This window comes from Camarhynchus parvulus, chromosome 1 (genome assembly GCF_901933205.1).
Source record: "Camarhynchus parvulus chromosome 1, STF_HiC, whole genome shotgun sequence".
Classification (NCBI taxonomy): Eukaryota; Metazoa; Chordata; class Aves; order Passeriformes; family Thraupidae; genus Camarhynchus; species Camarhynchus parvulus.
In genome coordinates, this window is record NC_044571.1 from 112726915 (window position 1) to 112744082 (window position 17168).

General features: G+C 40.4%; 1 protein-coding gene across 1 annotated transcript in view; it reads right to left on the reverse strand.

Annotated features, from left to right (window-relative positions):
* Positions 1–5839: 5839 nt before the first annotated feature.
* EPHA3 (EPH receptor A3) overlaps positions 5840–17168 on the reverse strand; it is a 176293-nt gene continuing 164964 nt past the window's right edge. The window contains 2 exon segments of the mRNA XM_030945987.1: positions 5840–9729; positions 11120–11275. Of these exon segments, the coding sequence (XP_030801847.1) occupies positions 9624–9729; positions 11120–11275 (262 nt within the window). The 3' untranslated portion in view covers positions 5840–9623.

Sequence of the window (17168 nt, forward strand, 5' to 3'; positions counted from 1 at the left end):
GTGGTGGCAAGATCAAAGAAAAGTAAAAAAAAAAAACCCCCCATACTTAATAGAACATTTTTTCATTTTTCTTTCATTTTTTAATATTTTTTTTCTTTTACCTCTGAGGGTTGGATAAAGTGTGCATGGCCTAAAAAGAGAAATATGTGCACATTACTCTAAGCTTCTAATGGTAGCAATAAGTCTCAGGGGTGCTTCTCCGAGTTGCAGTTGGACTTTTACAATATGCAGAACCCCCTTTTAAGGCATCTCATTCTGCTTTCTCACAAATGTAAAGAGCTAGGCAATTACTGAGAGGTTGGAAGTGCCACAACCCTCAAATGACACAAGAGCTGAGGTATTTTTCTTCCAAAAACCTAACACTCTCATGTTCTGCAAAGAGATTTATAATGCACTGCTCCCATTCCACATCCAAGCCCCTGCACAGCATCTCTGGAGAGAGGGGTAACTTTAGCCCTGTGTCCAAACCCTGCTAAAGCTAAATGAAGGAAACAGGAATGCTTCCCCTGAGTCCTCTGCTCCTGCCTCTGATATTACTGAGCTTGGTATTTCAGGGACTAAACCAGATTTTTTTTTTTTTTTTTTTGTTCCCCTCTCACTCTCCCACTGGAAAATTAATCAGCTTTTCACAAACTGTAGGTGAAATTTCTGACAAGCCTTCTGAGCTTTTTCAGATTCCTTTGTACTGGAAGATATAGTTTTTGTCTGCATAGTAATGGCAGCCACTCCCTCAAGATACAGGACTAACATCAAGCAGATTTCATATACCTGGTGATCCAAGCCCATAAAACTTTTAATTGTTAAATGTTTTTAAAATATTTCAATAATATTTCAAAAGCTTTATAGCTTCAGTATCACAGTAACTACACACAGCCAGACCTGTCATAGCAAACTCAATGTTTTACAGCATGACAAGAATAGTTACTTGGAGAAAGAAGTCCTGTTGGTAAAATGATGGAATAGCAGCAGATAAGTTTGATAAGTTTTCCCTTTTGGGAAGCCACTGAGACATTTTTGACCATTGGTTCACTTGGCTCTGTGCCTTTTCAGTCAGATACTGCACAGACACTGAGGACACAGATAAAAGAAGGGCGTGATCTAAATTTCAGATTGTAAATTCCAAAGGATTAGCAGAAAAATATCCAAGCTGGTTGTTCCACTGGTTTCCCACAAGATGGAAAACTTTTGCTCTGTCTTCTCAAGGAGCACTATCTGCTGTGATCCACAGGACCTTCCTGTTGGGAGCAGCAAATTATTTAATCTGTAATTTTGGCACCCTTCTAGCAGGCACTTCACAACAAAAGGCCATAGCCAAAATCATTGCGAGGACTCCTTGGGAGGCCATTGAACAGCCAGGGATCACCTGGACTAAAGGTAAAGACTTGGGCTTGGGAAGAAATCCTGTGAAAGGGGCTCCTCTGAAAAGGCACCCAGCAGATCCCAGTGAAAACATTGAACCAGGCAGAGTGGGGGGAAAGGGTTTTTTTGGTGCTGTGCCTGTCATGGTTAAAAACAGACTAGATGCACAAAAATACAGCTCAGACAGTGTTTGAAAACCAAACCAGTAGTAGGTGTTGTGGCAGCCAGAGAGAACAGGCCAAAGAGCTGCTTGTGTCCATAATGTTTACAATAATATAAATTTATATAGATTATGCCTCAAAACACATGCTGAGATGATGGAGCCTGATCTACACACTGGATCTCACTGTGGAGAGCTGGATCACAATCATCCAACATTACCTTAATCATGGAGGAGCTGCTTAGTGTGTGGGTGCTATTAAATATGGTTTTTTACAGTCTAAATGCATAGTTTAGCTGGTTATGGTACTTGTTCAGCAGAGGATATATTGAATAGAAATTACACCAGAAGAGAAAGAATGCACTTAGTTTTGGGTGTTAAGAGTAGCAAAGGTTTCTGATTTCTTCAGCTCTGTGATTCAGTGTCTGCCTTCTGTACCTCTTCTGATGGGATCTCTTAACTTGCAGCAGGAAATTGATAAAGCTGTGTTACAGCTCTGAAGGCTGGCTGGTGCCAGGGACAGAGGTTTACTTCAACTTAATCATTATTTTATGTTTGTTTGAAGGAATAGAATAGCTTAATTACAGTTATGTATAAAGTCCCTACTGGGGAGGTGTTCCCTTACAGATTTTTGGTGGCATCTATTACACTTGTTTTTTCACAAAAGCCCTCCAGAACCTTATATGAAGAGGACAGCTTATATATGAGGAAGAGATAAAAAGAGGCAGAAAATAAATTTCTCTGTGGGCCAACTCCTCTGTCTCCAAAAACCCAAATGCACAATGAGAGAAGTTGGGGACAGAAAGTAAAAAAATGGAACCAAGTAATAACTGAATATTAAAAAACATCCAACCAAAACCGAGGAAAAAACTCTAGAAAATATCTATATCCAAATCTCAGAAATAGATTTTATTTGTTCATATTGTTTCCTATTTTCATTTGACTTCCTTGGCAGGTAGCCCAGTGCTCCATCAGTGAGAGGAAAGGAAGTTACAGCACCACATTGTTGTAGGGATTGGATTTTATTGCTTTGCTAGTACAATTAGGCAACTATTAACTCAGTTAAATGAGGCACAATTTTTCATAAAGTATATCCAAGTGGGAATTGTGACTTAGTCCTCAACTAAAGCCTCCAAAAAAGTTTTGTGAGAGTGAAAGAAAGAGATTAAAAATAGCTAAATAATAAAAGGTGATGCAACTTTAAAGGGGCACACTGAAAATGGGAATAATTATCGGTAATTAGCTGACAACCAGCCTGAGGAGAAGCTGCAGGTCAAAAACCTGCAAATATCCGGCTTGGATCTGCAAAAAGCCACCCAGATAATGCAGAAAAGATGGGGACAAAATGTCTACACTGAAGGTGATTTATGGGGGAAAGAATCCCAGACAAATCAAAATGGGATTCACAGAGTTACACAGAAAGTGCAGCAAGGCAAGCAATTCATAGTGCAAGGACTGAAACACTGCTTTGACTCTAAAACATCTCCTCAAGTCATGTCCCATCCTTGTTTTTGGGATTCCTGGGAAGTTGGGCTGTAAGACACAGCAGATGGGGAGTGGGCAGCAGAGGAGGGCTCAGGGCGATGCTTGGTGGGGACAGCAGGGGACAGCAGGTACCAGGGAAAGCCTGCAGGAGGAGGGGGCTCTGCCACACAAAACTCCTGTGGTCTGAGCCCAATTTTAGCCTTTTGGCCTGCACGAGCTCTGAGAGTAATGAAGGTGAAAAGAGCCAACCACCCCGTGAAAATAAAATCCTTCAACTAAATGAAAATAAATTTTAAATAAAATGTAAACTACACCTAAGGACAATTTCCTGCTGGGTGGGGAGGGGGAAGGACTGGAAAATTGACATCAGAGATGTTTATTTGAATCCCTGGTCAGACTATGGTGCAAAACTACCAGACTTCCATTTTTTTTAATTTTTATTTTTTCATTTAAACAAATAGGGTTTAGCATTTCTGTGTTTTTTACTGGCTTCATTTCATCTCAGTGCCTTAAAATGAAATGTTTTACTCTACGCTCCCATGAACACATTGAGACTAAACACTCTTTTTTTTTTTTTGTCCTTACAGGCCCTGAGGCAGGAGAAGAAGGCAAAAGCCTGCTTTCCTAAATCCCCAAAAATTAAGAATAAAAAGCTCTGGTTATTTCACACTCTCTTGCAAACATACACTTCTTTAAAGGCTGAAAGCTAAACTCAGTATTAATTACAAATCCATGATGAGTAGATGCTCACTTTACTGAAGAAACTTAAAAACTGAGCTTTCTAAGACTACTGGATAAAATAGGAGTGGAGATAAACGAAATTTCTCCCCTTACATGGAGAGCAATAGAGTGAATTGAAAGATTTCTAATAAACCTCAACTACCTTCAAATTGACATATCAGTGATGAACCTTAGTTGCTGAATCTAATTAAAAATAAATAATGAAATTTGCTAACCAAATCTTCCCTTAATGATGACTCTAAGTCATTGCTTGATGGCAAGAACTCAAAGCAGAACCTGGTCATGCACCAAAATATTTTTCTGTGTGCATTTTATTTCTGTTTCATAATTAGGAATCCTAACAGTCGAAAGTGATTGATGCATTCAGGATTTCAGAGTCTGTGGGATTTATAGCATTTATTCTATTTTATATTTTATATTTATTATTTACTTATAGCATAGCTTATAGCAACAAGGGACTGGTCCAAGTACTGGCTATTCTCATGGAGAAATCCTGGAGGCCAGGCAACTGGACAGGAGCAAAGATCATCCTGAGCTTTAAAGAGAGGAGAAAAGCAGAGGCAGGAAATTCCAGAGCAGGTATGCTAACCTCAAATACCCAGAAAGATTTTATATATATATATATATATATATATATATATATATATATATATATATATATATATATATAGCAGCTGGAGGATTCAAGGTCTTAAGAAACCAACTCAGATTTGTCAAGAATAAACAAATCCCATCAAACTCATCTAATTTATTTCTGTGGCAGGATAATCTAAAAAGTAGTGGATGTGATTTATCTTGTCTTTACTAAGACTTCTGGTGCTGTCCCCCTTGACATTCTCATGAGCTAACTGGGGAAATATGGGCTATTATGAAATCATTTGAATGTGAAAGCAGAGTGAGCTGAAAAATCCCATGTACTGAGTACTCTTCATTTACCAGAGGTTCTCTGATCTGAAAAGGATCATGAGGAAGCCAAGGGAAAGCTGTTCTTTGTGTTTTGTGCTGTTTGTACCTTTGCATGAGTAACCTTCATGAACACCATCTGCCTGCTTGTATATGGGAATGAATCAAAGCTGAGGGAAATATCTCTAAAATAAATATTTTTTTTTAAATTGGGAAAGTAAAATTCATTAAGAAATTCCAAAGGATTGGACCAAGGACTGAAAAGGGAACTGACTGCACACCCATTAAACAGGGAATTACTGACCAGGCAGTGATGGCTTGGAAAGGAACTGAGGCATTAGAGCAGCTCAAAAAATGAAAGGAAGTCAATAGCATGGATATCCATATGAATTAACAGGAGTGGCATGTGTGAGACAGCAGGAATAATGCTCTGATTTCACTTGGCACTGCTTGGGCTTTTAATGGTGCAGTTATCTGGGTGAGGGCATCATCCTTGGGAAGAAATGCAGAGTGGAAAAAAACCACTTGGGCAGCACTGACAGGCATATTGAATTTATGGAAGTGATTATCAGCAATTTACCTCTCCAGACTCGATGATCCTGATGGATCCCTTCCAAATCAGCACATTCTGGGATTCTGTGGTGGTGGGGGCTGCCAGGTAGTTCCTTGTCCTGCTGTTGTTAAGTGAGTGCATCCTGCTGCCCTTCCAGAGCTGGCTACGTTAATTAATCAAATTAATACCATTTTACAGTAAAAGCAATAAAAACACCAATAGCCACTGTGCCCTCTGGGATCAAATATAGTGTACCAGCAATGCCACGGGGATAGACACAAGCTGGGGCAACACAACTGCTGAGGGGAAACCTATTCCCAGAGAAAATGGTTTGCACCATTATCTGCATGGATTACATCCCATCAGAGCCCTGGTGCTCAAGCACAGCATCAAACGCCCTGTTTGGAAGGTAAAATGACACCATTTATCCACCACAGCATGAAGCATTCTGGTGGCAGGAAGGACAAGGGGCTTCCAGTCCAGCTGTTGTCATTTAAGGACAAGTCCAGCTCTGGGTGACTTTTTTTCCGGTAATTTCCCTTTCTGTTGACCACACCAAGACAAAATTCCACCCCCACCCCAAAAAAAGAAGTATGCTACATCCACATTCATAAATTTTATCAACTTACAGACTCCAGGACAGGTATATCATTCATTGTTTTGCACCAGTAAGCAGAGTAGTATACAAAAGCATGCAAAATCAGTTATGGTACAGAAAGAACCTGCAAAATTCAAGAAACTGGCAAGCATCAAAACCATTCCTATTTTCCTAGGAAGAGGATTCCTGAGTTGTGTATGTTGGCATTTTCAAAGACCCTGTACTTGGGTGAAGCACACAGAAACAACATGGCAGGGATGTAACAAAACAGGGGCGAAATATTATCTAATACAGATACTCAGAGGCAAGAAATGATCATGGGGTGAAGTTACAGTACGTGGTGGGCTATTTTATTTTGTTGAAAAGTACATCTTTGACTGGATTCAACATATTAATAAGATGAAAATAGGTCCACTGGCGAGGGAGGAAAGAAAGCAAAAGTTTGGAAATACTTGACACAACTAAAATAAATGACAGCTTTTTTCAACATCCCGTAGGCAGGCTGTAGAAGATGATGTTTTCCAGTATCCATGGAGAAAGTAAAGTCTTTGACTGATGTAAGTCAGTTTTGCACAAATGCTGGTCTGTTTAGTTAAAACCTGCACTGCTTGTTTCTTTCAATAGATAATATATGTAATATCTAGCTTTCACTCCAGACCCATGCTTTAACACTCAGAATTTATCCATATTTAATTACAATTTTATCACACTAATCAAATAAATTTACTTTGTCCTCCAAGCAATCACCTCAGTATTTCAGTATGTAAAAAATACTTTCATTATGTTTATTATAAAAATATAAATGTTTCCACTACAAATCATTTTACATTAGTAAGAGGCCATCTACAATTGCACAATATATAATCTAAATGAGTAAGTAATGCTTTTGAAATACAAGTTAAAGTAAATACATATTGCCAATCAAATCACATCTATACATTGCTTATTGGATGCTAAGTTACAGCACAAAAACTAGATTATGTTAACAGAAATAAATAAAATGGAAACTATATTGAAAGGTACAAACCCAATAATATGGCGTGTCATTTAATGAGCAGTTTGCATTTTGCTTGATGTCCATAACCTGTACAGGCAGATGGCCACACGACCTCTATTTCTCTACTCCACACTGAAGAATTGTACACTGCTATGTTTACATATGTACAGGGGGACAGGGAGTACAGGATGCTTGCAACAGAGGCCACTTACAGTACAAATCAACTTCTGACAGGGAGAGAAAATCAAACGGGTTTTAAAAACTCTCAACTCCTAACAGCAAAGAAAAGCAAAACCCAGCTGCTTCATTTTGTTTCCCCTCGGTGAGACTGGATCTTTTATGCTGAGCATGCCTGAACAGTGGGCAAGAACATGACAGGAGGAAATTGAGGGTGGTTGGTGCAAAGTTTTCAAGTGTCTAAAGAACTGGGTCTGTGTCTCCAGAAGCATCTCCAGAGATCAGCCCCCCACCCCAGCCCCTGGTCCCCACACTCCAGCAGCAGGGTGAAGCTGAGGAGAAATGTCACAAAAAGCTGTCCCCACACAGACAGTGTTTGCCACTGGGTTTTGGTGGCTTAAATTCACTAACAGTGTCTGATTTAGAGCAATCTCAACCCAAAGTAAAGATTGATTCTGAATGAACTAAGTAACACAAAACAGCTTTTCTGTTCAGCTTGCTGCATTTCATGATAGTTTGGGGCAGATAAGGGGAAGTGTTCTTTACTGCTTAAGTGCTTTATTTTTCCTTTCTTCTATTTTCATTTTCAAATTTCAATTTTAAAACCCATTCATTTCTCTTTCAGAGAAAATTACTAATTATTATGCTGTGAGTGTGTTTTAAACCCAGTCCTTTACAGCATGCTCACTACCAGCACTCATGAAAAAGCCTCTAACACTTCTTCTATTTAGCAATGTGTGATAAATGTTGTGCCTGGACATTTTTCAAGTCCTGGATTCATGCAGAACAGTTTCAGCCCCACAAATCCTAGAAACTGATTCTTTCCTCACTTGTATATCAAGGAGCTTCCAAACCCAAGCCAGCAGAAGGAAGCACAAGTGGTCACCTGGTTTTGCATTCACAGGGAAAACACAATGTGCCATTTTTTCATCTGCCTCTCACACAGTCTTGGACTTTTAGGGATTCATCATCAGAATCAGGTCTAGATTCCAGAATGTCAAGTTGGGAACAAGAATGGTTTCCCCTGGTGACCAAGGCCTGCTGTCTGTGTGCCTGGCATCACATCTAGAGCATTAAGAAGCACAAGAAATGGCTCACAGTGTGTTTTAAACCACTCATTTTCAGAGCAAAGAGTGGTGTCTGCTCAGAACTGGGACTGATGTGCTCCAGAATAAAAACTTAGGAGTTGGGAAGCTCTTTGGGAGATGCTAAAAATGGTGGAGGGCCCCCAAAATCCACCTTCCAGTCTCCTTTTTCCAGTGGGAGATGTGAATGTTCTAGACTTGGGCTCCCCTCTGCTTTCTTTCAAGGAACTGGTACTCACTGAAGCTGTGCCAAAAATTGAGGTCCCCTACAGGATGGCAGTGCCTCCACAGGGGGGTTTCTAGCTCAGGCATGTGTAAACTTCCAAACCAAAGCCTCTCCTCACAGCTCAAGTCATCCTTTTAAACAAGGGTCAGTTCCCAGGAAACTCAAAAAGCATCATCAGTTAAAGCAGGATGCAACAAACCCTGGCCCTCTTTTCTATTTTGTCACCAGATCTCTCACCTGAACACCACCCTAGAACAGTAAAATTATTGTGACAGGAAAGCAGCCCTGGGGTAGGAAATGGGATGTGCTGTTTGGGGCAGATCCTGATCTAAAGATCAATGCCAAAACCCCAGCCTGGTTGAAAATACCACTCACAGTAAATGGAAGAAATCTCATTGCCAAAAAAAAGGTCCAGATGCTTTTCATAGTGTCAGTGCTGGGAAAAAGACCACCTTTCTTTCCTTCTGTATTTCATGCATGATGCTATGAGTATAAAATAATCTAGTAACTAACCCTCAGACAATTTCTCAGGTTGAACCAATGAAGTTTGGATAACATTTGGCACTTGGCAATAATACAGCCAGGTTAAGGTATTTAAGCATAAATATAAACAATAATGGAAAAAAAAAAACCAAACCAAGAAAATAAATAAGCCTTTTAAAAATTAAGACTTGTTTCTATTTAAATGAACACAGTTAGGGAAGCTAACATAATGGTGAAAATCTTTTGTCAACTAACTCAAAGTCACTACAAACTTTATTTCTGTGTTCCTTCCTGAAGCTGAAATAGCATGTTACAATGACATTATAGTAAATATGGCCAGACAGGTTGTGAGGTATAGTCCTCTATTTTCCTTGCTTTTAAAGAAATAAAATACCTGTTACAGATCTCTTCTGTATAAAAATACTGCAAGTCTTTCTTTCTTCTTGTTTGCTGTATAGATCAAATACACAGCTTTTATGTCCATGGTTTTTTTCTGTTATTCAGTCACTTAATATTCAAATGGCTCTAGGTTTTAGTAACACTGGTTTTTACTTGGAAGGATTTTTCACATGTTTTTTTTTTTTTCTTTTGATATTTACTATCTGCATTAACAGTCAGTCAAGAGCACCCACCCTTTAGGATTAACAGATAGAAAACAAGTTTGCTCCTATTTTTAAGGCATTTATACTCAGTATTTGAGTGTCTTGTGGGTTTGAAATCTCAACCATTGCGTTTCCAAAGCTGTTGCCAAGATCTCCTTTAAATTCTGCCGTTTGTCAGCCATCACTTTTCACCTGCGATGCAACTTTGCTCCTTTTTTTTGTTTTCCTCTCCTGAGCAACATCATTTTGGTACCTTACACAGGAACAGGGCTGTTCTTTGTATGAGTTTCTAGAGCTTTGATACTGCTGACAATCTTCTTTTGAGGGCCCACCACTGTAACACCAACTTTCTTCATGTCACTGGAAAAAAGAGGAGGTGTGTGAGTGAGGACATTGAATTTCACAGCACTGATCCCAGCAAACAGCAATGAACCTGCCCATCTCCCAGTGCTGCACTGCAGGAGCCTCCAGGTACAGGGGTATTGCTGAAACACAAGCCCTGCTGCAAAAAAAACCAGAGAGCAACTGTCTGAAAAGACAAGGGGGCTGCAAAAAAATAGAGTGAAAGCTCATTTAGCCTTGTTGTGGAGGAAAACATGGAAGTAAAGGCAATGAAATCATTCTCCAGTGATGCCAGCACTGGAGTTTGGGGTTTTGGAGCAAGGGGGTCACTGCTGGATCAGCTGAGCCTCTCCAACACCTCCACCCCTCTGCCAATCTGATGTCTTTTCCTGGGCAGTGCTCACACATCACTGGCCTCTGAATGGTCCTCTGAGCTCTGCTATCAACACTGAGGTGAAGGAGTCCATGGCCAAGCTTCCAGTGCCTCCCCTGGTTCTCCCCTCCTGTTTGTCCAGGATCTCCAGCCTCATTGTTCCTTGTGCAACACAGAGGTGCTTTAACACCTGTGAGGGGCTAATTAACCAGGGGCTCACAGGAAATTGGGCATTCCTAGAGGATTTCTACACTGTCCCCAGAGGGTAATTGTTACAAAAAGCAATTAGCACCCTTTTAATAGATGCAGTAATACACTAATTAATGGCATTGATGTGTTTAATTGTTGGTAGCACAGCTGCTGCATACTTCTCCATAACTTGTTATGCATCCAGCCAGCCAAACTGGGAATTAAGATTTCCTTTGGCATTAAAGTCTTAACTGTTCTTGATGCCTTTTCAGGTGCAGAAAGAACATTACCCTACTCCTACTTGTCACTAGAACAAAGATGGATTGCATTTAGAACGTAATAAACTTGCCATTTGCTCACTTCCAAGCATAGCAGGAGGGAGTTCAGCTCCTGAGTAATTATTAGCATGGAGGAGGAAAACAGCTACAAAGAATTTGCCCCTTCACCTGCTTTGGTGGAATATGGGATGGGCAATAAAGGGAAAGATTGGCAATGTGCCAGCTGTAGGAAACTCCCATGTAAAATACAGTATTTAAAAAATAACAGAGAAATTTCAGTGAAAGGAAGTGATGCTAGTGTACCAGATGATGCATGGTGCTACTGTATTGGAAGAAATTGGGAATTTCCTTGTATTAAGAAAATGCTGTGGGACAATGGCCTTCACACAGTCACCAGACACAGATTTCCTTCGTGGCTATTTCAACTACAACAAATAATTCCCATTTGTCTCTTTAAACGCAAGAAAATTTTAGCTAAGAATTGGGAACACCATATAAAAGTGCTTATGTTTGTGCTTATGTTTGAACTTGTAGCTGTGATGAAAACCCACATCAGACTGCAACTTACTCTGTGGAAATCTTGGCTATGGTGTCACAGGAGCTGTACTCCACCCCTGTGAAGATGTCCTTGCACTGCCCTGTCCGAAATCCATTGAGCCAATCACCCGCGGTGCGGAAGGCTGAAATGTCAACGTTGCTTTGGTCCAGGAGGAGATTTGATGGCCTGAAATAAAAGAATAATGCAATGGAATTTAGGGAGCAGGGAGAAGCACAGCTTTATTTTGTGTCTATACTCAGCAATGGCAGTGGATGTGGCTTTGCTGCTTGTCTGTGGGAGATCTCAGCTGCCGAGGCCACCACAGGACTGGTGCTGGCAGCTCTGACAAATGCTGTGTAATCATCCTGCTGAAGAGCACCAGCTTCCCATGCCCGTGTTTAAATCACTGCAGCATTCACAAAGTGCATTGGGACCTCCCATTTTAATGTTAACAAAGACTAAATTAGGTTATATTTATGTGAATCACCTAGTCCCAAACATCACACAGACAATGCACACTCCAGGCTCCAAGCCGAGTGTGTTGGTAGAATTTGGTCATATCAAATGTTCAGAATATTGGGGCCCACTGACAAACCCTAAATGTTGCTACTAAGTTAGAAGCTTCAAAAATAAGCAAAGTACCTTGTTTTTATTGTTTTATTGCAGGCTTAAAGTCAAGCATGTGCTTGGCTGTGCCTGAGCCTGAGACCGAACTAGAGAATGTTCAAAGCAGTTATCTCTGCAACTTCACAGTCTATTTTCTGCCCCAGAATTCTTTTTCTCTCTAGCAACCTGCACAGGAGTCTGACTACTGCTGCTGAACCCATTTGAAGTGACTTTTGTCACTGAAAGCAGTGAAAGTGAGAGGTGGCTGGACTGACAGTATAATTTAAAGGCAGTGATTACACTGTGTAACAGGTAGGTGACAGCTACTGGAAGTGGAGAACTGATCTGGGCTGTAAAACACCCTCTTCACTCCAAGCCCAAGTCATCTCTGTTCATCAATGGAACAAACATAAATAGGAGGAGATTTTAAAGGCACCAAGAGAACCACATATTTAAACATAATGATTTCAACCTCATAAGAAGCCTAGAAATTCCAAATCCTTCTCAATTCCAGTATGTCTTAAACTTCACCAAAATCAGCAGCACTACAACATCACATCCTTTCAGTACACCTGACTTGCCCTGGAATCAGGGGATACCACATCAGTTACACAAGTAACATTAGTTACATCAAGACTTTTACCTTTCACTTTTGAAAAAAAGAACAATGATTTTTAGTATTGACCACATCTTAAACAGCTCCTTTTACTCTGATTGTTATCAATCAGCTGATTTCTCTCAGGCTCAGAAAGTTAATACAGTATTTTTTTTCCCTTCTGGGAATGCAGGGCATAATTGAAGAGCTACTTGGATGCTTGAAAACCTTAACTCCAAACACACACAAGCAGTTTTCACCAGGTCCCAGAGGAGCTGACATGCCCCTGATGGGGACAGCTTTTGCCCGGCTACCTTCCCTCCAGAGCCCAGCCAGGACTGTGACCACTGACACCAGCTCTGGACTTCACATGCTGGGAACAGCCACCCATGGAAAGAAAAGCAACAGAAGACACAGAAACCTGCTCTGTCCCCAAAACAGCAGCTCACTTCATGTGCTGGTGCCATGGTCAAACCAAATCTTAGACACCCACGTGACACCAGCTTTAAAGGCTCAGTTTGATAATCACGCCAAAGATAGTTTTAATCAGTAGCTGTAAGGCCTGAATTTCTCTGACTACTGTTTGTCCTGTGAAGAGCCAATGGTTTTTTATTTATAGTTTTCTGGGTACAGTGTCTGGAATCCCAAGATATTAATTAAGAGTATTTATGAAGTGTTCTTAGTGATAAAACACAGATTTTTTTTCCCCCAGCCTAGTACACCTTTTTAACTTAAGTCTAATAAAACAAGGTCTGACTCAAGAATCACTAATGAAAAAAAAAGTATAAACAAGTTGAAATAGAACAGGTCTCTAGGATTAGGAATTAGAGTGGCCCAAAAGAGCCTTTATGTTTATTACTTGGATCAAAGTATCATCATGACAAAAAATATGACCTAATTTTAATGTGAGTGACCTCAGAGTAACCAGCACTGTAAAGTATCATTTTTCTTCTTGCAGGATTCCAAACAGAAATTAGTTACTTTCCTCCTCAGAGAGGACATCTGGACTGTTTATCAACGAGCAGGAATTCGCCGCGCTGCGAAGAGCCTGTGCTGTCTCCTCGTGTGCACCAGGGGAAAGCTGGGCTTGCAGATCATCTGCACACCCTGGCAGGTTTTCTCCCCCTGCCCCAGCCCCTAGACAGAAGGGCTGACCAGGGAATTTATGGTCTGGGTGATGTGTGCCATGAGCTCACACTTTAGCAGACAAATTAGACGGGCTGCAGTCCGTGCAGCTGTAAACGACGTCCTGCAGGGCTCCACCTGATCCTTTACAGCTTTTCATAAATCAGTACCTACCAGCTTCAGGAGAGAGTCATTAAAAAGAAATCATGGAAATTACATGTTTGCTCAGGGGAAGTGAAATAGAACATTTCTCTCCATCTTTTCTTCTCTCCCCTCCTTTTTATTTTCTTTTTCCTTTCTTTAACTCTTTTTACCTTGTTGCTTTAACTATGATACACTCTCTCATATCATCTTTTGACAGTCATGGCAAGATTTTCTATCCTGTTCACCCTGGCTGTTGTTGTATTTACTACACCTACAAAGTAGTATATACTGACATGTGGTGCCCTAAAAAAAACCCAACAAACAGCAAGACTCAGTTTGGAGAGACAAATTGAACAGTGAGATGCCAGTTACAAAACATCCTGTGGCTGGAAGCTTTCTCTGGATGTGTCCATTACTTTAACAGTTGGAATTAACCTTTGAGCTATCTGCACTATGGTGTATTGTCATTAGGACAGCTTTTTGTCACAACACAAGGAAAATTTTGCTGCACTAGCAAGAAAAAACACAGAAAACATCATTAGAACCCTCCCCAATACAGCATGAAAATCTCACCTCTGGTTGGCTGCTGTCTGGGGAGAAAAAAAGACAAACTAAGTTGTAAAATCCAGGAATTGAGACGAAGAAACTGAAAATGTCCTGCCACTTCTTCTGCAAATGCACACAGGAGCTGTGCACACACAATGCCAGACTTTGTACTGTGGGAGCCTCTCTCTTTCCATCCTTTTCTCCAAACAGCACAACCAACCTTCAGTTTTTTAAATCTGGACTTTCCTTTCCACAGTCAATTTCTTTTAAAGAGGAAAGCATTAAAAAAAAATCCCCAAAAACATAAAGTAATTTCCTGTGGCAAATTTTAGGTAATTAAAAGCTGATTTTGTAAAGTGAAATTGCTCCCAATGAGCCTGGTTGGAACTCAGATCCTACGGGCTTTATGATTATGGTGAGCTGAGAGTTGGGGTCTAATAAGAATTTTATTTCAAGAGAAAAATAACCCCAAAACCAACAGGTGGCACAGAAAGCAAATTTCAGTTTTATCTTCTGTAGCAATCAGAGTCATATGCATACATGTGTATCAACAGGAAACCAGTAAATAAATGACATGCCACGGAGAAGTAGAGTTATTCTGTTTACTCGATTATCCCTGGACCTTAAAGATAAAAATCTTTGGAGTTCCATCTCTTCATGCCCATTTTTAACATGCTCTGAGCAGAATTGGTAATTTAGTCCCTAAAGTGCAATTCAGCTCTTAAAGGGGGCACATGGGCTTTTCCCAAGGGCCTTCCTGGGTTGTTTTCATACTTTCCAAATAATCATGTTGTGGGCTGTTCCTTGGAGTGAAAGGAGAGCTGGAGAAATCAAGAGGGGCAACACAAATTACCAAAGGGGAAAAACAATGCAGTTGAGGCTGCAAAAATGGTACACCTCTCTAAATGCCAATATTTTTTGTTTTCTAGCTCCATTGTTGGCAAAAAAACCAAACCAAACCCAAAAAAACCCCCAAACAACCAAATACAAAAAAAAACCCCCAAAACAACCTTACTTACCACGGCTTTCACTAGGATAATAAGCAAAGAAAATTTTAACTGCCCCAAAGGTCAATCCTTCAGTCTTCCCTAATCCTTTAGCTGCCCCTCAGAACATGATTTTCAATGTACTTTTATTTTTCAGCATCTTGGTGGGATAATGAATCAATACTCACATGCCTGGGCGTATTGATGCTCCTTCATTTACTTCTTCCCAACACCAAACCACTAAAGGCAAAAATTCCCCCCAGCATGTTGCTGAATTTTGGTTTTTCCCCTCTCATAACCCAGCCTAAGCTGTGCTTTTAAGGAAATACAGGCACACGGCCATTTCCTGGGATGTGTAGCTGGCTGACAGACCCTCAACGCCAACCACTCATTATTGTTAAGACAGTCTATAAGCTCCTCAGAACAGGCAGAGAAAATAGCTTTATAAAGCTCTCAAAATGCTTACAATCTACCATTTGCTGTGGAGAGCTTCCCTTTATATCTCACCTTTGGCTGCACTGCTGTTGCCTATAATCAAAAGAGAAAAACCCCTTGCATCAGTGTTAGAATAGTCAAGTTAAAAGCAGATCTTTATCTGGAAGCTTCCAGATGTCCCAGCAGTGATGGGCACACCCAGAATCAAATTTCTGTGATTTTATAAGGTTAATTAATTTAAGGTTAAATATTTAACAGCTACATCCAATAGGAGATTCAGCTGCCCCAGTAACCCACCCCTGGAGTTGCCCCACTTCTTATTGTAGGTCTCCTACTTGCAATAAAGATTATTTATTAATCTAAACAATATTTCAGGGATATGTTCCAAAATCTAGGGGGAAAGAGTAGGAAAAGTACTACAGGCATGCATTAGCAATCTACCAAACTACAAATATATGAGAAATATATAAAAAGCTTAGGCACCACTGTGAATTTCTACTTCTGTCACCTCTTTCCAGCATTCCCGGTGTGGAATTGCCACCACCACTAACGAGGGCTCCAAGAACTCCTCGGAAATCTCAATAAACAGCAAAACCTCCCCTCCCCACCAGGCCACCTGCTGGTCCAGCTGCCTTTCTATTTAAATTACAGAGCACCCAATCCCAACCCACAGTAAATTCCTGCCCAAGTTTCACGGAATTAGAGGTGTGAAAGTGCAAATAGATATTTTACTGTCCCTGTTAACAGCCAGCCCTGCTCACTTCCAACCCCTCACTTTGAAGGGACAATGGCAGAGTGAGTAATAATTACCACTAGGAAAATCAGGTGGAAACAGGGCTTTTCTGTCTGAAAAGCTGAATGAAGTCCCCAAAATCCTCCTCAGCCTAACCCCTCAAGCCAAACTGTGCTTAGACACGGAGGAGTAGGACTTACTGCATTCCATTTTGTGATTTGCAGTTAAGTCTCCTTTTTCCCCTGTCCTTCCATAAATTCACAATTTTATGTTTAGCAGGCTTCAGAGAGAGAGCTGGAGTTTTAAGTTTACATTACTTGAATTCTTTTAGAGCCAACAGTCTGGGTTTAGGACACAGATTAGGTTGTTGCTGGATTTTAAATGAAGCTTAAAGTCCACACAGAATCATGCCCTACACATTTTATGGCCAAACTCAAACCCTGTTGTTAAGACCCTGACAACATCCAAGGAAAACTGAAATCTCCTCCTCTCTTCCATCCTGGAAGTTCCTAACAGGGAGAAGCAAACAAACAATATTACAGCAGGTCAGCACTATATGTCAAGCATCTGAAGCCTTCTGACCTGAATGGCAAAAAAAGGGACTTCTCAACAAAATATTCAGCCAATCTAAACAGTACTTTAATTGCAAATATTTTTGTAAAAAACAGGGCTTGAATTATCCTGCAAAAAGGAGCAAGTCTGAATTTTTTATTTGCCCTGTACACTGCTCCTTTTGAGTTTGATTTTCATAAAAATCCTACCAAGCTAGAATGCAGAGTGTTTCCACCGAATTATCAGATTTTAAATGGAAATAAACTTTGTGAGGAGCAAAGTTTAAAATTCAAATTTTAAATTGTAAGTGCTGCCCCTGGATGTCTGAGAATGACAGCAGTGAGAGCAGCACAGCGA